The 25906-nt window shown below is 40.1% G+C and overlaps 1 protein-coding gene across 1 annotated transcript in view; it reads right to left on the reverse strand.

Annotated features, from left to right (window-relative positions):
* Nucleotides 1–424: 424 nt before the first annotated feature.
* The window catches only part of ca10a (carbonic anhydrase Xa), a 239153-nt gene continuing 213671 nt past the window's right edge, over nt 425–25906 (reverse strand). Inside the window, exons 5-9 of the mRNA XM_053414542.1 lie at nt 19719–19814; nt 11888–11960; nt 7796–7950; nt 6984–7158; nt 425–447 (exon numbers count right to left, since the gene is read on the reverse strand). Of these exons, the coding sequence (XP_053270517.1) occupies nt 425–447; nt 6984–7158; nt 7796–7950; nt 11888–11960; nt 19719–19814 (522 nt within the window). The remainder of the gene's footprint in view (nt 448–6983; nt 7159–7795; nt 7951–11887; nt 11961–19718; nt 19815–25906) is intronic.

Here is a 25906-nt window from a genome sequence, read left to right on the forward strand (position 1 = left end):
AGGCTTTAAAGTCCCAACGTTGTCCTAGTGGTTGGGAGGCTATCAAATAAATGCTTCAACTTTTTTTTTGTTTTGTTTCTTTCCAAGTGTCTTTTTTTTAGTTTTCTCCCAAAAAAGTATTGGTATCAAAATGTCCGTATAGATATAGTCGTACAGTGGGGGAAAGGACTTAGCATGGGTTAGATCGAGGGTTCAAACAGTTCTGTATGTATGAAAAGAGGAGTCTCTTTGCTCGCAATGCAAAGTCCCTTAATTCGGATAATGTCTGGTGTTGTTTGTCTTTATACAATGCCATGAAATAATCTTAGATGAGATGCAGCCTCAAACCAGGGTTCACCTCCTCCGTCCTCCCCTCCTTCCCCTCGCCTCGTCCCGCTCCTGCTCTCCATCTCTGACACTCGCTTCCACGCTCATCCAAGGGAGGCTACTTTAGCAACCACTCGTTCACTGGAAGAGAGGAGAAGGACAGGAGTGAGAATAGTGATTTATATATGCGGCTCTCACCACAGTTCAGTTGCTCCCCCCCAACACACACACACACACACACACACACACACACACACACACACGATATATCATGTTTAGCGATTACATACAGTTGAAAAAGGAATGGCACTCTAGTGAATGGAATGAATGAGCCTAAGTAAGTGGTGGTATGTGGGTGATGTTTGGGGAGGGGAGTGGGGGGGATGGGAGTGAGGGCTGAATTGTTTTCATTAGGATTTGAATGGCAGCCTTGACAGAAAATTATAGCAGGCACAAGGAGACGCCAAGAACCCAAGTAAACATTGTAATTTGATTACAATGTTTGTAAAAAGGAGCCCCTCTGCTGTGAAAGAAGGGATTTATTAAGAGAGTGCTATCATAATCATATTTCCTTTCATCAGGTGGGACACATAAAACGGTAAACAAACAAATACATACACAACATTATTAGCTCCCGACCTCCACCACAGCACATTCAGTTAGCCTGACTATCACCTCGCCTGGGAGGTGGACAACAGTGTGTCGGTGCTTGCGCTCTAAAGGTTGACCTTACACAAATAATCAGAGATTTATTTTCCCTTTTTAACTTCATTTTGAAGGTCTTCAAATCTCCAAACAATGAAGCAAGCAGTTCTGCAAATGTTAATTTGGCTTTTTATGTCTTTGTTTTATTTATTTATTTATTTCTTGGCTTGCTCTTCAAAGTGTGTTTGCTGAGGCGGCTCTGAGGTGGATGGGCAGTATCGAAATCTCCCGACAACTGCTGCTGCACTGAATAAGTATTTCGTCTTTTAAGGTGCAAAAGAAGGTTGAGTCAAGCTGCACAGAAAAAGAATATGAGAGAGAGAGAGAGATAGATAGAGATAGATAGATAGATAGATAGATAGATAGAGAGAGAGAGAGAGAGAGAGAGAGAGAGAGAGAGAGAGAGAGAAAGATGCAGACGGAAAGACAATCATGATGCGTGTCCGCCACAGTACAGCAAATCCTGAGCTAAAAAAGAAAAAGAGGGAAATAACAAAGTGACTAGCAGAGACTTGGGCTACCTCTCGCCTTAAGCGTATTTTCGCTTCAGGGGTGAAAGGGAACATCTGTGGACCAGATATATTGGCTGAAACAGAGCAGAGGAGATGACAGACTGCGGCAACACCTCCCAGGTTGCAGTGAGCTGTGACAAGCCAGATTTTAGCCAGTTCTGTCAGTCAGAGCCAAACAGGTGTTCTGACTGTCCTGCCGTGCCTGTTTCCTTTTTTTCCCTTCACTTTAACAACCATCGGCTGATTCTCAGCTCAGCAATCCAATTTTATATGAAGTTTATTAATTATATTAGTGAGCCCAGATCGAGCAATTATCCCCTGGAATTCATGTAGATGTCGTTTCTAAAACAAATTACATGAGGACATTTGGGAGGAATGTTGGCCCCTGTAGCTGAGTTTAGCGAGAAAAAATAATGACCAAAATATACATCTTGACATAAGTTCACAGGACGTAAATACCCGCAGAAACTACAACCTACCTGGGTTTGGCAAATTAACACCTTTGAATAGATCGCCGTGCATTTTAAAAGATAATTCTGCTATACTGCAACTTGGGGCTTATGTTTTTTGAGTTCCTACCTCAATTCCAATCATTAATATAATATATTATTCTCATCAAAGTGACTGCTGGGAGGTGGGCAGCATTGCTGAAAAAAGTGACCTCATGGAGCCCGAAACTGAGAGGTTGTCAGGTAGTTTAAAAATGTATCTGAGTATAAATACTTAATTAAAATCAGACTGAGGAAAATTTTAATGATGCCTGCAGGGAAATTTCTTTGTTACAACTGCTCAACGCTCAGTTGGGAAAGAGGAAGTAAATAAGTAAAAACTAGCGTAAAATAGTCAGGAGAAAAAAATTGACAATGCAGATGTGCAAAAAGAAATGTGCAAGTAAAAGTCGAAAAAAGGAAAGGTAAATTAACAGTAAATTTACTCTGATCGATCAAGTTGTACAAAAATAAGCGTAATGTGCGTGAACAATTTAAAGTAGTTTAGCAGCAGAATTCTGATGGAAATGTACTGAAAGAGGAGAAATGGCCAAAGGAAAGAAGGACCGCCTGTGGAGCTCTTCAGCTGAGAACACTCAGTGCTGCTGCACGGCATTTGATAAACATCGAGTGCTGCACCTAGCACCAAAAGGAAGCGTCAAGCTGCAGCATGCCAACAGCACCAGCTACTGCTCTCAGGGGAAATGGTGTTTTGTTCAGAGCAAGCAAGGCTGGATATAGGATACTTGCATGAGTGGCCCAGCTTCTGTGTGGGTTGTACAGCTAAAATAATAGTGGTGGCTTCTAGTCTCTGGCTGTATGTCCTCCTCTGGCTCACCAGAGTACTCTTCAGAGGGTGGCCAACATTGTTTATGATGGAGAATAGTCTTAGTGTCCTAACCCTAGGACTGAGCCAGTCTTCTGAGTCTTAGAGTTTTTTTGAGTCTGTTGATGTCAGCCACCTCCAGGCTTCTGCCCCTGTCCACGACAGTGTTGGCCCTTGCCCAAAGAGGCACCCTTATCACCTGGTGCACCGGAGTGGACAACAGTGGTGTCACCGTTGATTGGTGGATATTGATAAAAGTGGTCAATGTCAGGCTACATGTCAAATTCATTGAAGATACACTTAAGCTCATTGGCTCTGTCATTGTTACTATCTGACTGCAGTCCCTGTAACCAGTGATGGTCCTTCTTCCTCTCCAGAGCTTCCTGGTCTGCCCCAGCCTCTCTGCTCAAGCTTCCACTTCAAGGCTTCCTTTCCTTGTCTGATATTCACTGACGGCTATTTCTGGATTCCTGCTCCCTGACCTGGCTGCTCTATTCTTCTCTTTTAGGAGTACTTTGATTTCCCTGGTCAACCTCTTGGGAAAACTGATTTGGCTGGAGCACAGATGTCCACACAAAAGTCGAACAGCCTGTCTTTCAGTCCATCTATGGTCTCACCAATAGGCACGGGCAATATGTTCCAGTTAGTACATCGATAGTGATCTTTTAGAGCAGTGTATGTCTCCTCAGATCACAACCCCTTCAGTCTTGACGGGGATGGGATGATTATTGACATGGGTTCATGTTTGGACTGAAGGTGAACCCGGTTGTGTTTGGATCTTGTAGGCTGAGGGAGATCGATGGCGCTGTACTGGTGGTGCAGTCCACAATATGAGTAAATGTTTAAATGTCCTTTGGCTCCTTTTTATTGTCTTGGCACACATTCACTGTTAAGAGACTGAAGCACAGTACGGAGGGAGCAGTTTTGTCATGAACCAAGGTATGAAGTATAAAGTTTGATTTTACAAATTTTACATTTTGTTTTAACAATCAAAGTAATCATTTTTGGGGCTATTTATAACCAGACCTAGACCGAAGAAAAAGTTATTGCACATCAGTAAAATGTAAAAAAGAAAAGCGGTGGAGGACGATAGTGATTGGTCTGGAACATAATATTAGCCAACATCTCAAAGGCAGGGGCATTTAAAGCTTCATAAACAAGAAAAACAACTTTAAATCAATTCTGAAAGGTAAAGGTAGCTTGTTCAATGTCTCAGGCAGTGCAGAACTGTGATATCATTTCTTTACAGGTAAGATTCTGACTCCAGTTCAACTATATGTTGATTTTTTTGTAAACATTTAAACTCACTCAGTCGGAATCCCAAAATTGTGATGTGTGTTCTAAGTTCTCATTTAATTTTTAAAACGTTTTTACTCATCCAGCCATTAAAGTTATGGAGACAAGGAATGAGAGCAAGCAGCTCACCGGGGCCATGTGGGGAAACAGACGTGTGCATTAATGTCATCAGCATTCAAACGGAAGTTGACGTGGTGATGGTTAATCGTGTCTCCAAGTGGGAGCATGTATAATGAAAAACACAATGGACCAGCAATGCTTCCTTGAGGAATGCCATAGTAATCACAATGAGTCTCGGATATGTAAGAACGTAGCGCAGCAAAAAAGTTAAAGTTGCCCCCCCCCCCCCCCCCCCCCCCCCCCCCCCACACTTAACGCTGTCTACCCCGGACACTCCAGAAGGGTTGTGTGAACTCAAACACTTCACCAACCCCTTCTTCGGCATAGTGGTGAGTAGAGAATGCGTGAATTCACATTTTTCAGTGAACTATCCCTTTAGGTAAGGCAGCCATGCTTTTAGAATCCACAATATGTTTCTGCTGCAAGAGGCAGATTAGAAATTAGAGGTTTGAGCTCTGACGTTTAACAACCTGCGGGGAAGATGCCTTAATTATGGCAGTAGTGTGCTATCGTTTCTTGGGGGAGTGCTTTCTTCCAAAACTGACAGTGTTTTATAAATCCATCACCAAATTCGTTATGAATACAGGGAACGGGTGATCGATTTAAAACAATGTCAGTTGTGGAAGAAAGCACTCTGGGGTCAGACTTCTTAAATTGACTTGAAATCGGCTTGTCTCTCTTTACTGTCGGCATTATTGACAATTTAAAGTTGAAAGATGATAAAGGGAACATGTAATTTCCTTTTTCTCCATCTTCTCTCAGCTTTTCATCTAATTATTTTGAGCAGATAAATTACAACAGATTTCCATGACTTGTAAATTAGTTGTGTTCTTTTGTGTCAAATTGTACCTCATGCAAATATCGATCGATCATTAATATTGTCCACAAGTTAATTGGTTAAGCCAGCTATGTATCGATGAAAGATATTTACCAGATTTGCAATAAATATTGATACCTCGTATAAGCACTTTGAATCAGTGTGGTCATTAACATGATCATTTTAATCATAGAAAAACTATTTTACTATGGACATAAAATTGTAACACTGGACATAATATCTTTAAAAAGTTGCATCCTTTTTTGGGAGGTGGTAGAAAAGCACAACTCACTGTGACCCTCTGAGTATTCTACCCTGTGTTGGAACATTTCTAATAAGAACATTAGGTGAAAGGTGAAACTACCACCTCCTCTTTTATGTGTGTCCCCTGGAAGATGACAAAGTGAAATTAGGAGAAGACTAAGTGTCAGAGAAAGATGAAGTCATTCAGGTTTCAGCTCAAAACAAAAAGCTAAGACCATGCTCAGAAAAAGAATCATTAATATAAAATGTTTAGCTAGGGAGAGATCCAATATTGTAGAGTGTGAGCTTTATTGGCTTGAGTCTGGGGCTCTCTATGAATGAATGTTTTTCAATTTTCACCAGGTAGTTCCTGTCATTATGTGGATTGGAAGCTGTTCGCTGTGTCATTAGTGTGTGAATGAGAAAAATGGCCAGTGAGAGGGTTAAAGACAGATGAGAGTGGAGGGGCAGGAAAGTCGGTCGGAAAACAATAATCATGTTAGGTGACCATTTGACTCAGCAGCTGTGGTGTTTGAGTGGACGGTCAGTCACTCTGGACTGAGGTCAACGCAGATACAACCCCAAAGATAAACATAAAAAAATTGTGTCCAAATAATCTTACCCTCAAGTAATTGGGAGATATTGTAAGCATTATCACAAAGACAGTACCTTATTATGGATCATAGTATTTATCCATTAGTATCTTGTTTTCCCTAAAGTACATAATACAAAATTACAAAATAGACTGAGGTTGAACCGTTGACCTTCTGGTTGGAGGACGACCACTCTACCCCTCAGCCAGGGCCGCCCCACATTCCATTAACTTTTAATTACCAAGCTGCAATATTAAGTTCTAGGTTAAGTTCGAGGTTAGCGACAACAATGAACAAGCAGAGTTACTCTTTGCTTTCAATTGTTTTCCCTTTCTGCGGTCAAGAGGGCTGTGGTATGAGAAAAACCCAGACAAGCCAGTTGCCACTTAAAATGTTTTACAATTGTATCGCGTCTGGCTTGTCAAAGTTCTCACAAATGACGGCTGACTAAACTCACATTCGTCCCAAGTTTCAAAGTCAACAATTGTGTGGCTTTGGCATTGGTGTTTTCTGTTAAAATGCTCGTGTAAGGACTCGGCCACTGTAGGTTTAGATGGTCTGGCTCAGCTGTTGTCTTGTTTACAGCTCATCTCATTCTTATTCCTTGCTCTGCCGGATTATGTTGTAGTGTTGTTGGCATATTTTCAGCCCCCCACAAATCCTTTGTTGAGTGCATAATTATCATAAACAATAGACGATGGCCACTTGTGCAGAAATATCCAAATTCTAAGAACATCGAATTTTACTACGCAGAGTATATCATATTTGGTGAACACTTATTAGGGTGATGAATATAATGTGTTGACTAATGAAATATAGCTGTGGTTCAAGAGGAAGAGAGGGCCATCCACTGAAGGGAAGGCTGGTGGTTTGATCCCAGGGTCCCTACATGTTGAAGTGTGCTTGGGCAAGAAACTGAACCCGATGCACTGGATGAGTGAAAGTGGCTCATGGTGTAAAGTACTTTGAGTGGTCGTCAAGGCGAAAACAGTACTACATAAATGCAGTCCTATCATGTAGCTGCACTATGGAGACAGAGATAACAAGCATCAGTGTGAATTAGTTTGTCACTTCTACCTCGGTATTGGAGCTTCTGGACCCGGTTGTTGGGGCAGTCCTTGCCCTGCATGCGAAAGTTGATATTGGTGCGGATGCAGCGGTTGTTCAGTGGCTGGACCGGGCGAACGTTGTCGCTCATGCTAAGGAAGATCTGAGACGGCTGGTTCTGGCTCAGCAGGCGCAAGGAGTGCATCTTAAATAAAATAGGGAGACAAGGAAAAGAGAAGAGAAAGCAAGTAAGCATAGGCACCATGGAAATGTGAGTCTGGCGTGAATCCACTGCATTATTTGACTGGATGACGGATTCGACAGAGGAAAAGCATTTCAGAGTAAAAGCATGATTATTGAGCTGACATGACATTTTCTTTAATTCATGATTTATTGTGCAATAAGATAAGCCATTAATGAATTTGTTTATAAATTAATTTATTGATCTAAAAGTCAACACTAAATTCCCAAAAGAGTAAATTACTTCTAATTAATTATTTGATATTTTAATTGGCAATAAAAAGGTATTGTGAAAAATGTGATTTGTAATTTGAACAATTAATTGCCACATTCATAGTTTATTTATAAATTATTCATAATTCTGCTCTTTATTATCCATTAAAACATCAAATGGGATTTCGTTTTTATTTAAAGATTCATATATTGCTCAGCAAATGTATGAATGTATATATTTATTTTACAATAACTTATTAATTAAAGAAATTGTATATAACCAAATCTGTGACACTAATGGTCCTCCATAGACATGTCTCTACAGCAGAGAAACATCCTGAGTGTATCTTGGGAGTTATTTCAGGGGTGGATAGGTAGCAAAGGCTCACCTGCATACGTGTGAGATACACAGGCTTGTTCATCACGAGCCATGTGACCGTCTCAAAGCACGGAGGGATGGTCATCGATCCCTCATATGTGATGAAACTACTTGTGTCAGGGTAAATCTCCTCTATGTTCAGGTTAGTCAGTAGATTCGCATCATCTGCAGGGAGAAGGGGATTATTATGTATCAACAAGAGGATGATACAGCACTGTCGTTTTTTAAAAGTCCTGCAAAGGTATAATAAGTATTTCACAAAACATTAGAGAAGAATCAGGAAAAACTAACAATTTGTTATTCATTTCTGGGAAACGTGGCCAAAATCTTCAGACACTTATTCACAACTTTTCAAAATAAAAGTCAGTGAAATGAAAAGACTCCGAATTATGAAAAAATGATCTGGCAGGACAGATATTATTGCATAATTGCTGACCACTGCTGTAGTTTGACGAAGGTCGTTGAAGCAGACATGTTCAACTCAGTCCAGAGACAGATGCCCCAGTTCGCCTGATGATACATTTTTTATTACTGTTGAAACTATCACATGATCAAAATCGCACCACATTGACAATCCACTTCCCTTGGCCATTCACAAGACACATGCCATGTATGAAGCAGATAAGATTAACATTTGCAGAGATATGCATTCCACATAGACAGACAGACAGATGTTAGTTAAATTAGTCAATGGATCATAGGGCCCAGGTGGCCAGGTTGAGAACCACAGTGTAGTGACACACACATGCACGGAGAGATAACCTGGGTATTTATATTCCCCCACATGCTCAAGAACCTTTGTTCTATCTTCCTAGCAATTTGTAAAGTGGTGCAATGAAAAATAACAATGTCAGGTAGGATATGACTTCTATTAAAGCTACTATGATCAGTATCTTTATATTATCAGTGTATCAAATGACTCTTTATTTTAACGTTTGTCGTGACAAACCCACAGAGAATCATTAACTGACTCTGCAGACAAGCAGATAGACAAAGTAACAAGGGAACTAACTACTGAAGACATTAGAACATTCTGCTTATCTGTGGTATCTTCGTGAGCGTGTGTGTACCAGCCTTGTGACTGGTAATCTGCCGATGCTGTTGACAACATTAAAGGGAAACAGCATCAGCAGATTACCAGTCACAAGGCTGGCTCACACGCACACACAGATACATATATAAAAATTAAATAGATGCTGTTGACAATTTTTTTATACAGCATAACTGTGACTGCCCAGTTTTAGAATGGTTGTGTGTTCAGTAAGTTTCACATAAATTTTCTCCATTGACATTTCATTAAATCTTTTTTAATCCTGGCACCAGGACGACCAGATATGAAATTAATTACGACCATAAGAACATTTTATTTGGAGAAAAAAAAACATATTGGGAAAAAAGAAAGAAAGATAAAGGTGAAGGAACTACACTTACCATTGTGATTTTTCTTAATATAGTGTCGCAATATTTTTGTTTGTATCTCGTATGTATGTGTGTAGTATTTCATATGGAGTATAGTTTAACAAGCTAGTCTAGATCTAATTGTAGCTGACATGATTTCCATGGTTTTGGTAAACATCTTCAAATTAACAGCGAGCTCCACCAATCAAAGACGTGGCTATTATACCTGAGGATTGTGGGAAGTGTACTACTTCTCCTTGACATTGCAAATAAAACATGTTTTTTTCAAGCGCGGTTTTTATTATACAGACTTGTGGCGTTTACAAGAGCATATAGCAATGTTTCACGATCTTGTAGCTTGTGGTATGTCTACGTTTGATTGGTACAGTATTATTCCATCAAAATCTCCATAACATTTTGAGGGGAGTATATAGAGGATATAGTGTATTTGAAAAATAAAAGGAGCAGATGAGGAGTAATTTCAATAATCATGCTGGTCACTAAACACTGAGTATTTTTTCGGGGGGGAACTTAATAGACTACATCCTCCGCTTAGCTTGCACACAGTTATCTAACCCCCCCACACCCCCACATCACACACTGAGCTCATCTTTCAAAAGGTTTTCTCCCACTTCTTATTTCACATATCATTTACTGTTCTATGAATGACGGGCTGTTGGTGATGCAGCACAAAAGCTCTTTTCTCTAAACTGTCTCCACTGTCAGGACTCTAATTAGACAGAGTGCAACTCTCTCTCCTCCTCTTCACACTTGAATAGCATGCTCCCAATAACTTGTCATCTCTTGGGCCTCTGCTGACAAATGGGCTGTGTATTTTTGATGGGGTCAATGTGGTGGATCATTGCAACTTTAATGCAAATTCTATTGTGGTCTGCATCAATATTGCATACTGCATCTTGTAAAGAGTACTCATCAAAATAATATTAATTTATGAAAAACCTGGAAGAGCAAATCCCTGTTCTCTGTTCTGCTCTATATGCTATTACGCCTCCACCTACAAAAGCTGAAGAACAGATCTATCCCTGATCTTTGATGGTGTGGTTGAGATAAATCATTTTCTTTGGATGGTGTGGATGTGTTCACATATGTGCTTTTAAAAAAGAGTTAGTCAGGCAGCATTATTGGCTGAGAGGGGATGTGCTTAAGGACTCATAAGCTTGAGGGGGCAGTGTGCGACTCTGTGTCTATGTGTGTGTGTGTCAGTGGGTGTGACATGGTGTATCTAAGGGAGTTTTGACAGCTGTCAGAATCCATGCTCCTCTTCAGCTCCTCCAGCTGGACCCGGAGGAGCAACCCCACCAGCCCTCGCCGGCAGCCTCTTGCGCCGCTCAGTGCCTCTGAGACTCCTCCCTGCCACAAGGGGTCAGTGTGTTTATGCAGCCACTCCCCCCATTAATCCAATTATTTGTCTCTTTTTTCAAGACAGCCCCAGGCCATCTCTGTGCCGTTGCTGCTTCTGCACCATGGCAGGCTGGCAGAGGGAAACCTCGGGAGAGCGGCTGTCGACTGCTGCCTAGCATGCTTCCTCACCAACATCCTCCTCCAGCTATCAAGAGTTCTCATGCAGGCCTCTCATCATCCCCGTTCTGCAGCATCCCTTGAACTATCACTTTGAAATTAAAAAATGATGCTCGGAGAGAGACAAAAAGCAAAGCGTCTGTTAAAGTAAAACCTGTTTGATTATTGAACAATTGACTGTTTGGTATAGTCCTCCCTCAAACAGCACTTTTCCAATCATAGCCCACAATATCTCAGAAAGGCTTAGCGGTCACGGTTGTTGTGGTCTTCACATGTTGAAGAAGTCAGCATGGGGTTGTTTTGAGAGAGATGCAGTATCCTAATATCCAGACTTTCTGTATTTCTGTCTGTCCTTTAATTTTCTCAAAAAGCGCTCATCCGATTATCTTCAAACGTGATGAATTTGATGCAATTTGGACACAATATTAAAAAAAAAATTATAAACAGGGTGCTCTGCAGTAGCCAGTGTGGGGGTGGTGGGGGGGGGAGCAGTGTGCCTTTATTCTGTGGCCCGAGTTGAACATGTCTTCTTCAACATCCTCAGATGAACTAGAGCAGTGGTCAGAAGCTGGGTCAAACCACAAGTCCAAATCGCTGCTAGATTATCTTGATCATGTGACATTTTTTATTTCATTTTATCAGACATTCAACGGTGGCGCAGGTACGAATCTCCTTCAAGGCAGCAGCATTCATATCAATTTGTATACAAAGTAAAAGCACATTGTTCATTTTCAGTCTGCGATGCTATGTATGAAGCTGAATTACAGAGCTTTTGTTTTGAAAAGTTGTGAACTTGGGTCTGAAGATTGTGTTGATGTCTTAAAAGACCTCTGAATTAGCTATGAAACAGACGAAAGGTTATATAGAAAATTCAGTTTCATTTCAAGAGAAACATTGACTATGAACTAATTTTAGATAAACCAAGTGGGATGAAATCAAAGTTTTCTAACTTCACTCTGCACCATAGACTGTTAATGGAAAGCTCTGCACACACCATCCAGCATACAAACAATAAAAAGAGAGAACAGTAAATTGTACATCTGTTTGAGGAGCATTAACATAGGCTAAGCTAACAGCCCAATACCAAGTTACAGGTTTACTGAACAGTAAACAACAAAAAGTGGTATAGATGTTTCGACATTTCGATTTCTTCATAGTCACTTACTTTTATATGTTATTCTTGTGATGGTGTCTCTGTTCAGCATTCGATTCAGGAACGAGTTCGGCGCCTCAGCAATCTGGATGAAAGGGACAGGAAGAATAGGGTTAATGTTACACTTGAACAAGATTGTGTAGTAAACCGACAACTGAAAAATAAACTCAACTTAATTTACTTGGTCCCGCATCTGAAGGATAATGCCAGTGTATTTTTTACCCATCACATTTAACGCTCATGAAACATCTAAACCCACTGATGTATTTTGCACAGTCAGAAAATCCCACACTCTCCTCTACTGCTGCTTTGCCTTCTGGAAAACAAAGGCTCCCACTGTTTTCAAGACACCATTAGAAACAGCTCACAGCCACACACTGTTGCCATGACAAATCATATTCTATCTTTTTAGAAAACAAAGACATTGTGCTTTTGCTCTAAAGCAACTTCATAGAGGATCAAAACAAGTTTCAGACTATCAGAGATGAACGTGCCAGGATCCATTCTCCCTTAAGCTACATGTAGCCTCTCCCCTGCCAGGGTCACAGTAATGTAACAGGGCCAAAAGAAATAAAAGTGAACATTAAGCTTGATATTAAAGTCATATTTCAGAGAGTTAATAAGATGGATGATTGTACATTATGTGTTGATGTATTTGGAGTCAGGAAAGGCTGAGTAGTTAAATATGGTCTGGATCTATATAGAGCTTTAATGCGCTTTACGGTACAGTTTTTCCATTCACCCACACACATTCATACAGTCATATTTCTCTACGACACATCAGACACACACTCAGTATCTTGCCCATGTACTCTTCGGCACAGGATTGGGTAGGGGTAGGGAATGGGGGAGACTGGGATCAAACTGCCGGCCTTCTGGTTATTGGATGAGCCGCTCTATCTCCAGGGCCACAGCTGCCTCAAAGATGGTGTTTTTAACATTTACATTTTTTTGTTGGTGAAGTGTTTAGTGAGTTTAATGAGACAGCTGGATTTTAAAAAATAATTGTACTAACACTGGTCTAGGCCTTTAATTGGTGCTGCAAACAAGTGGAACAGATTTACCTTCTATACTCTACTCATTGAGATGTCTTTTGGCAAAGTGAGCAAAAAGCGATGTGCTTGTTCTTGTCCTCCTCTCCCTTCAACTGAAATTACTTTAGCTCTACCAGAAACTCAAGCTGCCTAGTTTTCCTACTTTCTGTTTCTTTCTATTTGGTTGTTTTCCTAGAAAAGCAGCCAAGGGGAATTCAGTTATCCGGTCTCTTCCATTCCAAGAATGTCCTCACATTAGGTGGGAGAGAACTACAGCCGTAGGGCCTTATGGTCAGACACAGGATAACCATGAGACCCATTTTAAACATCCACATGTTTCTTGCTGTTACATCAGTCAACATTGAAGTGGGTGCTTCATTGGGAGAAATGGCCTTTCCCTTCTCTGTAAAGTCCAACCCCAATGCCTCTTTGTGGACAGAGAGTTTAGTTTTCACCAGTTTCCTCACGGAGCGGCAGTCACCCACTGCTGTCCTAAGTCGTGCCTCACGACTCCATGCCTAGAATAGGTGGTGGGGGGTATTCCTGGCATTTTGAGTCACAGTGGTTAGGCCGGGGAGTTATAAAGCACGAGTCAATGAAAAGTAAGAAAAAGGGTCTTCTGCTTTGAACAAAAATGTGGATAATTACCTGCACCACATTACTAGAGAGTGACTTCATCCAACCCAGTCGGCTGGGTGGGTGTGTGAGTGGGTGGCAGGTGAGTGGACATATGTGAGCGTGATTGTGTTTTTTGATGGGCTATCTATTGGGATATTACTGAAACAGGCATGAACAAAAGTGTCTTCCTTGTATTTCACTACCTCTGAATTTGCAATGCAAATTGCGTTTGTAATTTCAACAACTACTGCAATGACTTTCACCGAATGCTGTGCTCTATGTATTTTTCGAAGGGGGTGAAAAAAGTAGATCAACATAGTTGGGTCCTTTTTGGTAGAACTGTTCCAAAAAGGTTGAGTCTAAATAGTTTAATACATTTTACAAATTGGTGACCAAAAACACTATTACTACTTTTAATTCAAAAATGATTCTAAATCACTCAACAATGCGTTGGTTTATAAACTTATAGTACAAGTTGGCAAGTACAAGATGGAAGAAAGATGTTCCCCTTCTGAAGACCTAGGATTTAAAACCTGTTTCTGATGCAGATCTGATTTCTGGTATGTATCCATAAAAAGGCCTCTACAACTTTTTGCCAGCTCAGCAACAGATTCTGTCTGTTGGTCAGCTGAGTCTGGGGGAAGTCAAGTGAAAGATATAAAAATGTAAACGCTGTAATACAGTCACTGACCACCATCCTGCTTTCCACTGTTTACTAACCCCATTATCCATCCTGAACATGACAACAGAAATCTAACGTGTCTACTGGCAAAGGGAAATGAAAATCCTGTCATAGCAGGTTTACCTATGTTTTAAAAAAACATGCATGAACGTGCTTAGTTGCTGAAACAAGGGTATATATTCTTGTTTATGTTTTTTAAACAAGGACAATGCACAAAAACATTCATCTCAAAATGAGAATAGATTATTTATGCCAGATTTCAGCTAATTTCCATCTGAGGACCTTGGGCAGGTACAAGCTAAAGCTAAAACACACCAAATACTAAAACATTAATTTACATACAACTTATAAGTTATACAGAAAAAAAAGACGAGTACACATCAGCTTATACTAGCACATTCCTTCAATATATATCAAAAAATAGCAATAAAGCACAGTTCAAAATCTGAATCACTGTCAAATTATTGTCGACATGACAAAGAAAATTAAATACATTTTAAGAAAAAATTTAAAACCACGGGGAGTGAAATACTGTGCAAATTTTTAGCTCAGCTGGAAGCATATTGCAATGTTTGAGGGATATAAATGAAAAGAGCAGCTTGCACAAAGGCAGTCCCCCGCAGAGGGAAGTTTAAGTCTGAATTTAGAGCAGATCGAGATGTTTTGCTCATTTGCTCCGAGGGGAGCTGAAAAAAGCTGGCGGAGCAGCATTGTGCATGATCCTAAATACCAATTGTACTTCTGAAGACAGAATGAGATTTTGTGAACGGCACAGGTTGTATTCAGACAGAAAGTGACAATGTTGTTGATTTAATGATTTTCTGTAGAAAAACATTTTAAGGCTTGTTTGAAAAGAATCTCCAATGGTTTCAGTTCAGTATTACTGGCCTGAGACCAGCAGGAAATAAAATAATAAAGATGATGAAAAAAGTCATCAGGCTCTGCAAGACACTGCTTCCAGAGTTTTTTTTTAAATTTGTATTCCTTCTGAAAAAAAAACAGTTTCATGATTATTTTACATACTATAGATTTATTTTCTGGTATGGCATAAGGTTCTATGATACCAAGTAGCCTCACCTTCTGCTGGGACAGATAAGAAGCTCGCCAGAGGTGAGAAGCAGTTCAAATCCAAGTGTAGTTGAGAACATAATAACCACACCACAGCTACTGAATTTGTGTAACACTTAATTCAGGGTACACTAACTAAAACAGCTGACTATATTATTTTCAGGTTTCCAAAAATTTGAAGTGAATCAAATATGAATCAATAGAACAGATTAGATTGGATGTCATTTACCCTCTAGTTGTTAATTTAACTTGTTTGACCATCAGGTTTTTACACAGGCTTCTCTACCAGATATCTAGCGCAGATTCTCATATTCAGACCGGCTTAACATGCTAGTAGCCTTGAAACAACTCTTACTAATGACCCAAACTTTATTTTCTAAATTTTCTTGCCTTCGGAAACCCCTTTACAAACTTCGTCCTTTGTGTTTGACAGATGTAACAGCACCTAAGCAATGAATGGATTTCCCCTCCTACGCACTCTCCTGCTGGCTAGAAGGGAGAATCGAGGAGGGTTGACCTGGGTCAGCGTCTCCTCTGGCTCTTCAACACTAAAGGATGTTCCCTTTGACTTTGGGGAACTAATCAGGAGTTAGCAGCTAAACTTCTCAGCCTTTTTGTTCACAGTGCTGAGGACGTTGGCTAGCGCTCGGATCTCTGAGCCTCTTCTCATTCAAGAAGGAAACCTCTCATACACAGCAAAGAGACATGGGAGGGCTGCCACCACCCTAGCGCTGCTGCTCAGCTCTGACATAAAGCCAAGGAGCACATTGTTTTGCATAGCAGGATAATTGGATTGCTAATTGTTTGTGGGAAATGTGCAGGCTGAGCAGCAGAGTGACGGAGTGGGAGCCCTGCGACCATCATGCAGAAACAAAATTTCACCTCCGACTGAGTTCTTTAACCAATATGTGGCTTCATATTCCAGTGTGATGAATCCACCCCAAAAACAATTATGTTGAAAATGAACATATTTTGACAAATTTGTTCAGTAGAAACACCAAAATCCATACGGTAACATTCGATTATCATATTCATCAACCGCCCTGAACAATTTCTGAATTTTTTAACCTCCCTTTAGATACTGGCATTTTGCATAGATGCATGTTTTGGCTCAGTCATATACAGTTTTTCTTCAGGATAAGTGAGGCTACTTAGAAACGTCCCTTTGCGACCTGTGAACTGTTTAAACTTGTTCTGTGACACACTGTACACATTTAAGATTGATTGAGGCTATTTGCAAAGAATCTAAATTCATCTTAACTGTTGTAGCCCGACATACATTGACTGTTCTGGCAAAGAAAACTGAATAATGTGGGGAACCTTTTTCCCATCAAGGCCCAATAAAATTTTTAAAACATCTTTCGCAAGCTAAAATAAATAATTTAACACAACTCACTAACCTCTCTAATGCGGCAGATGGAACTTTCTTTCTTCTGCAAGGCATCTGATGTCAGACGGTAGTGATGATAATGCTACTCACAGCTGGCTTTAGACAAAATAACTTGCTCAAACAAATCCTCACTTTGGATCCATGCATGACTTGCAAAGACAGGAACTTCTCATTCGTATTAAAATCAGCACAGATCCCAAACAGAAAAAAGGTTGTAATGCTACAGAAGTTTGGCAACACTTGTTATATCTGTTGTTTAATAGAGGGCCACAGAGAAACACCAGATCCTTCTTGTAGTGTCCTTCATCATGTCATTAATCTGCTGTGCGATGAGTCTTTGAGACAATCACGTTAGAGCTGACTTTTCCTTTTTGGTTAAGGAGCAGAGGATGTTGCCCCTTTTTTAAGCCCATGAGAACAATTGTGATAAGTGAATATGGGCTGTACAGACAAATTGATTGAATGATTGATTGAGTAAATAAACACTCAGAGATTGGCCTTCTCCATGATTGAATATACATTTTCGGAACCTGTCTGTTTCTTCTGTCTGATACAGTGCCTTGCATAAGTATTCACCCCCCTTGGACTTTTTCCCATTATGTACTGTTACTAACTGGAATTCAAATAGACTTAAATAAACTTTTTCCCGTTTGATCAACAAAACATGCATAGTACTTTGGAGGTGCAAAATAAATTTTATTGTGACACAAACAATAATGAGAACAAAAAAGTTGACATCTGTTGGGTGCATAAGTATTCACCCCCCTGTGTCAATACTTGGTAGAACCCCCTTTCGCTGCAATTACAGCTGCAAGTCTTTTGGGGTATGTCTCTACCAGCTTTGCACATCTAGAGATGGAAAGGTTTGTCCATTCTTCTTGGCAAAAAAGATGAAGCTCAGTCAGATTGGATGGAGACCGTCTGTGAACCGCAATCTTCAAGTCTTGCCATAGATTCTCTATTGGATTGAGGTCTGGGCTTTGACTGGGCCATTTTAAGACATTAACATTCTTTAATCCAAACCATTCCTTTGTAGCTCTGGCTGTATGTTTAGGGTCAGTGTCCTGCTGGAAGATGAACCTCCACCCCAGTCTCAAGTCTTTTGCAGACTGCATCAGATTTTCTTCAAGGATTTCCCTGTATTTGGCTCCATCCATCTTTCCCTCTATTCTGACCAGTTTCCCTGTACCTGCTGAAGAGAAGCATCCCCACAGCATGATGCTACCACCACCATGTTTCACTGTTGGGATGGTGTGCTCAGAGTGATGGGCAGTGTTGGGTTTTCGCCACACATAGCGTTTTGCATTGAGGCCAAAAAGTTCAATTTTGGTCTCATCTGACCAGAGCACCTTCTTCCACATGTTTGCTGTGTCTCCCACATGGCTTCTGGCAAACTCCAAACGGGATTTTTTATGGATCCCTTTCAACAATGGCCTTCTTCTTGCCACTCTTCCATAAAGGCCAGATTTGTGGAGTAGACGACTAATAGTTGTCCTGTGGACAGATTCTCCCACCTCAGCTGTGGATCTCTGCAACTCCTCCAGAGTAACCATGGGCCTCCTGGTTGCTTCTCTGATTAATTTTCTCCTTGTCCGACTCTTCAGTTTGGGTGGACGGCCTCCTCTTGGTAGGTTTGCGGTTGTGCCATATTCTTTCCATTTTCTTATGATGGATTTTATGGTGCTCAGAGAGATGTTCAAAGCTCTGGATATTTTTTTATAACCTAACCCTGCTTCATATTTCTCCACAACTTTATCCCTGACCTGTTTGGTGAGCTCCTTGGTCTTCATGATACTGTTTGTTCAGTAATGATCTCCAACAAACTCTGAGTCCGTCACAGAACAGGTGTATTTATACTGAGATTAAATTGCAGACAGGTGGACCCTATTTACTAATTATGTGACTTGCAAATATGACTTGTGAATGCAATTGGTCGCACCAGATCTTTGTTAGGGGTTTCACAGTAAAGGGGGTGAATACATATGCACTCAACACTTTTCAGATTTTTATTTGTAAATAATTGTGAAATCCATGTAATATTTCCCCCCACTTCCAAATGATGCACTATTTTGTGTTGGTCCATTACATAAACTCACGATGAAATAAATTTTAATCTGTGGTTATACCATGACAAAATGTAGAAAAGTCCAAAGGGGGTGAATACTTATGCAAGGCACTGTATGTGTATTTAATATCATCAAAGCTTTTTTAGAGGCTCAGGTCATTATTTAGAGAGTCATACAGCCAGTCATTAAAAACTATCCTCAGGTAAGAAGACCAAGAGCTAGAACAACATAACATGTGGCCCACACAGACTCCCCAGTATCTGTCTATGATCTGTAAGTTCTCCAAGAAGTCTGCAGGAACCTAGCTGCTAAGTACCTTGACAACCTTTGTGAACTTGTACCAATACAATTTGGTCTTTAAAAAGTAGAAGGTGGTCACACCAAATTTTTATTTGATGTAATTTTTTCCTTATTCATTAACAATTCATGGCATGGCCAGGGGAGGGTGAGACTTTGAATAAGTTATTATTATAAAATAGTGAAAATATACTGATGTATAAAATGTGTCACTGGTACAAGTCTTTTTTAAAAGAAATTTTGACATGTCACAGTAATAAAATGAATGATGTCGGAATTGTCTTTCCGCTTCCATTTCTCATGTTGGACATGTCAAAACAACGATACAGTCACTGTGTGGGTTATGGTAATACCTGTTCTTTTTGTAAATGACAAGACAAGTCAAATTGCATTTAACATAATGTCAAGCCCTTCTTTATTTTGCTCCACATGTTCAATCCTTTTTATATGATGTAGCCATCTTGTAATGCTTCAACGCTGACTAAACCAGATCTTTGTAGCTCAAATTCCTAACGTGTTGAGGAATGTAAAAAATAAAAAATAAATGTGAGAGTCAGTATTCTGGATTTCCACTATTTCTAAATGTCGTCATGTCAGCCACTTGGGCATGTCAACATAAAATGTAATTATTTTGAGTGAAAACAGCACATTGGCAGACAGGCAGTTATCAAACATATTTGAGACTTACCTTCATGAATATGGACACTATGACCAGTCCATTGGGGCTTTTAGCAGCTTCTGTATAGTTTGTGTACAGCTCATGATTGTAGTGGATCAGTTGAACCTGAAACATAGAAAAGACATGCAGAGAAATTGAATGAAAAGAAATCACAATTTATTTGGGCTTATAAATGCTATGATAGTAAGAAAGCAAGGCTGATCTCCACAGTGAGGACAAAATAAATATATCAGAGTTAAACACACTTGTATAAAATCCATATCCGGTTGCCTTTAGTCAATAATCTCTCATTCTGTTAAACCCCTCCACCCTACCGCACCGTGTCAGATGTTTTTAAAGGGGGAAATCGATGTCGGATCAAATCTGTTCCATGGATTCACGCTCAGTTTAATAAGAAGCGCTGGTGTTCAGAACATTTTAATACTCAGTGTAGATGTGGATAGAAGTAATAAGGGATATAAAAGGCAGGGAGCTGTCATCGTCTTATCCAAGGCCATCCGGCTCTAACAGGCTGAGGTGAGACTGTATAAACCATCTCCCGGCATGAGGTTAACGTTTCCCTGACACAGCTGCTTCATCCACTACGGCTGTTAAATATTTCTTGCATTTTAATGATGTTTGGACGTGGGCAGGAGGAACTGCTCCATTTCCAAGCAGCACAAGTGGTTTTAAAGTGATTTTCAGGAAGTTCCTCCTGAATGACAAAATGTTGTCCCATGAGTTTTGACAGATTTAATAAATATGACCATAGAGAATCCTCCTGTATAGCTCTTGATTCATTCTGTTGCTTTCTTCGGGAAATAATGATCTCAGTTTGCTAGTTCCAGTGGCTACGATACACAAACAAGACATAACAGAACCACTGCCGTGTTTGACATCTTGGGGTCAGGGGGGTAAATTGTTTTTCTTCCCAATTTTCTCTCCAATGTTGGTAGAGGTTGACTTTTACTTTATCAGTCAATAGAAATCTGTTCCAAAACTCCAGACACTTTCCTTGGTGTCTAGCCTGGACTTTCTCTTTTAGATGTATACCAGGGGTTTACATCTTGTGGTAAATCCACTAGGGTTCTGTACATAAAGTATTGTGGAATCTGACTAGATCATTCTTGATTTGCTGAGCAGTCATAAATTTGTTTTCCTTTACCATACGGATGATTTTCTTAATGCACTTGGACGTGCCATTTTCAAGTTTTCTGCCCTTTAATATAGGCGCCCATACTGATGGGAGTTTCTGGAGCTATGGACAGACTTAATTTGAGCCTAATAATTATCTTCTGTACTTCCCTTTTCCTCACATTGACACTGGACTCTGAATCAGCCCTGAAAAACAGGTCTTTTGTGGATTAACTTAATTAAAAACGCATCTAGATACCCAAGACACATTTAGCAGCCAAAGGTATGAACCCCTTGGAATTTGCACACTAAATGGAACCTGTCCTATATTTATATTGCACTTTTCTAATCTTGACCACGCAAAGCATTTTACAGAACAGTTTTGATATTAACCCATTCACACTGTATCTGTGTGCTTTACTTTGCTGCTGGCCCAGTCTTCAGTGGGACTTTTGGGTTCTGTGTCTTGTACAAGGACACTTAGCCACGTTGAATGGGGTAGACTGGGATTGAACTGCCAACCTTTTGGTTTCATGGAAGACCCGCCTAACCTCCCGAGCCACAGCTACCCACTATGTGTCACATACTGTAGGTGAGATCTCCCACACAGGTCCTTCGATATTGATATTAACTTACTCACACCTAAGGACTCATATTGTAAAATGTAAATGTTCTGATTATAATTCAGGTAATAAATCCAAATGCTTAATTTATGTAGAAATGCCCACAGCCTCTCTTCAGAGACTGTGCTTAGAACAAGTTGTCACAGTTTGTGTAACTTTGTGATGTCACAGCAATGCAGCCCCACAGTGACTCATCCATGGCCCCAGCACAGCCTGTCATACCTCGCAGGATGTGGTTTCCCCAAGTATTTACTTAGAATTTGCTTTATGTTTTGTCATATCTCTAAACAGCATTTTAAATATTTGAATAACATTTTTCTACTTCTATGCAGCATTTTAGTCAGATTTGCACTGTATTTTCAGGTCATTTAAACGCTGACTCATGATTACTATTTGCATTTCCCAAGGAATCTTACCAAGAGACGGTGGTAAGCACAATCTGTCACCTGTGGCTATCCTGGTCATGCTCTTCAACCAAATGGAAGAGAGGCCCTGACCCTCTCATCTGTTTGCCTGACTCGTGAAAAAATGCCATGCTCTCAGAGCTACAGAGAGAAGAGTTGCAGAAATACATTGCCAAGCTCTTTTATAGGTAAATATTTTTATAGCTATTAAAAGTTTATTAAAGCACTGAAAAAAGTGTAAATAAGAGAGATTACAGTTTACAGGCTACCGAGATACCACAAACCTGGTGTCAGTCAATCTAAGGTGGGCCAGCCCAATGTTTGTTATGTTTCAAAAATGTAAAAGTTTGTCTTAAACTCATATTATCCTATTAGAGCCAAGCTCTACCTTTAAAACCAGACATAGAACTACTTTCAAAACACGAATAGCTCAAAGTAGATTTGGAGTAAGAGATCTGTTGGATAAACAAGACAAAAATAAATAGGTAAACAGATTTCCCTGTCTGTACGGTTGAAAAAGTATAACTACAGCGCTCTTCCAGAGTCCTGACTTTTAGTAAAAAAAAAGAAAAGTACTTGCCACTGGTCATGACTTAAATTGTCAAAACTTAACTATATTACTGAAAGATCTAACGATTCATACCTATCGCCTTTTGGCTAAAGTACTATATGTTTTATGGTAATTTACACGAAGAGCCACTATGAATATAAAGGTAGTAAAGCTCACATTTTTTGAGCAGAAAAGTAGGGTAATGATTTTCAGATCTATCCCAAAGGCCCCTCAGTCTTTCTCTCGTCACCTTCATAAACTTCTCATCCTCGCTCATTGGCAAAACACTCGGCACATACTGTACTGGCGGATATAAATAAACAAATGTAAGAGGAGAGTAATTATGAAATGCTCGATTGGGGGAGCGCAGAGCGACAGAACGTCTATAAATGCAATCAGGGCGAGAGAGGAAGTGATTAGGGCGCCGCGCTGATCTGATTAGATTTTTAGGTGAGAGTGGCAGAGGCTGCCAAAAGAACTCATCCACACTCCCTCAATGACAAACTGCACAAAGTTTGCTGCACTCCGCAATAAAAGGCCAGTGTGGTCCATAATAAAGTGAGAACGTCGGCCAAATAGAGACGAAGAAGAGGGAGATTCATAGAGAAAGAGTTATAGAGAAAATAGAGATTGTAATTAGATAGAGAAACAGTTGAGGAAAGGGCAGAGGAGAAGAGCTACCGCTTGTTGTCCGGCAGCACTGCATCATTTATCACAGTGTCCCTCTCTTCAAACAGATGGACACTAACTGCCTGATACAGTAACACCTCTACCCAGCTGAAAGGTGCAGCCCTAACATCCTGTTCCCACTCAGTAGTCTTCATTTTGCTGTTTTATCAATAGGTACTAAATTTTACTTAAAATTCTGTAAAGACTTGAATTATCCCACTGGGTTACTGTATCTGAAATTCCCCCATGTCTTTCAAACAACCAAAAGTGAAGGTCACCAACAGAAATGACACATTTTCTGCCTGAATATTTTGCACAATGGTCATTGGTTCTTTCCATTGGAATTTAATGATTTGTATGGTGGAAAAGCCTCAAAAGAGCAACATCTCACCAGAAGGCTACTGACACATTTCCAGGTGTGAAGCACCATTGAGTTTGAGCGGTTTGAGACAAAGCTGAACTGAGTGTAAAGGGTCACTACGGCTTGGCTGGTCAGTGCTCTCAGGACTGTGTGTGTGTGCATGAGTGTGTATTTGTGTATGTGTGTTGGAGAGGGGGGTGGGCATGACAGTCTCTTTATGGCATAATGGCCGGCCTGGCCCGTGGGGCAGGGAAATATGAAGGCAGCAAGTCGATAGCGGAAGAGAGGTGTTCAACATTAACGGTGAGAGGGGGTTTAAAAGCACCGGAATTCGAAATGACTCTCTTAATCTCAATTCCCAGCCATCTGTCCTTCCTCCTTCAGATTAACTGCACTGTTGATCCATAAAACAAACAAATGGACGAGGTCTGCTACAGCACCAGTCCCACTCTGGTTATGCACATGGCGTACCTGGTTTTATTCAGATGTTTTACTGGATAATGGAAGACAGCCAAAGCTATAGAAACCATCATCTTTGTATCCATCATCTGGGTTGACACGACTCTGCTAATCGTTCATAATCTCAAATTAAGTTAGCTTTGTTTATAGAGTGTTTATTTGTAAATGTAGTGATGTGTTTTTAATTGAAGATCTACCACAAGCATCACACAATGAAGATGTAGGCAAAATGTGCTATTTAATAGGGATTAATGTGCCATTTAATAGAGATTAATGATAAATCGAAGACAAAAGGAATCGGAACGCGCTCTCCTAATGGAGAGCTCTGTGACCAGCGATAGTAGCTGGATGTGATTTTTCGTGTGTGTGACTGTGTTTGAAAGGGGACATATGAGCTGTGTGTCTGTGATTGATGGGGCTTTGTAATGTTTTGAGCAGCTGCCTATGGCGAATCCTTCTGATACACTTGACAAGAGTTGTAACAAATACAGCTGGATCCTGTCTGCGGCAAAGAGCGCTGTCTCCTTCGGTTTGTTAGGGCTAACTTTTTTAACACAACATCCGTTATTGCTATTGTCATTCTGCTTCTGCTTGCACAAACATTCTTTGAACGCAGCATATTTCCAGTTTTTTGGTCCATCATCGAATAGTTTCTTCAGAGGAGGTAAAGAATAGGTGATAACGGGTAAAGAAGGAGATGGAGTTAGCAGCCACTCAGTGATTGCTTTTCAATCATTTTCTGTAGTGCAAAACATGAGTAAGGGAAAATGAAAGAATAGAAAGTACTGTATAAAATGTATATCTCTAACTCTAATATAGATTAGGAGTGGCCGAACCCATTTTGCTATCGAGGCCATTTCCATTTTAATGCATCCTTCGCTGGCCATTATCAGTTATCACACATATTTTATTTCCTATATTTTGTACATGTATTTGTCTCTATTTCTGTTTGTTCATTTTGTTTTAACTGTTATTTGTTAATGAATAAAAAGGAAACATCACAAATATATTATCCTGTTACTATAAACTTTACTTATCTGTCCATACACAGGGGCTGGAACTGCTTCTACTTGTTCTGACTTGATGTGGTCGTGATGATGATGATCATGATGCTTGTTGCATTGCCAGAGCAACTTGTTTAAAACAAATCCTCAACTTTAGTAGTGCCATGCTTGTCTGGCAAAGACAGCAGTTCTCCCTTGTATCAAACTCAGAAGATATCCCACACACTAAGTCAGGAGGGGTTTGCTTTGGTCATTGGAGGACAATTCCTGTGGATACCTTCAATGTTATTCAATATCTTGAGTCAAAGCCTGGCCTCTGTAACATTGCCTCTGTCAGGACTTGGTTTTGTGAAAGCAGCTGGATGAGCACCCAGAACTATCCTTATACCAGTTATCATCAAGTTTAGCTGCATGTTGCAAGCTGTAATGAGGCTTGAGATTGGTAATTGGGACACAGTGGCTTCTCTTTATAGTTTGTCCATTTCTCTTGGAAAACAAAACACACTTTTCTTGACTCACAACCACCATGATTCTTCTCTGCACTGACACATAACAGCTACCTGTGAATTTCATTCATCTCGACAATGACCTGACAGGTATGTAGCAAGAAGGGAGCATCCTGAAGGACAGCGTTAAGGTCCATGTTATTTTCTTTTATTGCAGACAAAATTGCTTTCCCCCAAAGAAAATTCTGTGTTTTTTTTTGTAATAATCAATCAAATATGAATATGAATTGTCTCATGGGCTGGTTAATTTGATCTAGAGGAAGGTATTAAAACATGTGTTATTTTGTTAAGGTATGCCCTTACATTATGTCTCCAGCAATATTTAAACCTAAATAGATCAGTATTTTTATTCAAAGTAATAGTCTGTTCTATTTGGTCGCCTGTCAAAGGCGTCTTATGGTTGTTAGGCAGATACGGACAACACAGATTTTTTTTTATCCAATTTTAAATCACATTTTATGCTACACTTTTAGATCTTTGTTGTTTCTAACAATCTATTTTAACCGGA

Source organism: Pleuronectes platessa, chromosome 21 (assembly GCF_947347685.1).
Source record: "Pleuronectes platessa chromosome 21, fPlePla1.1, whole genome shotgun sequence".
NCBI lineage: Eukaryota > Metazoa > Chordata > Actinopteri > Pleuronectiformes > Pleuronectidae > Pleuronectes > Pleuronectes platessa.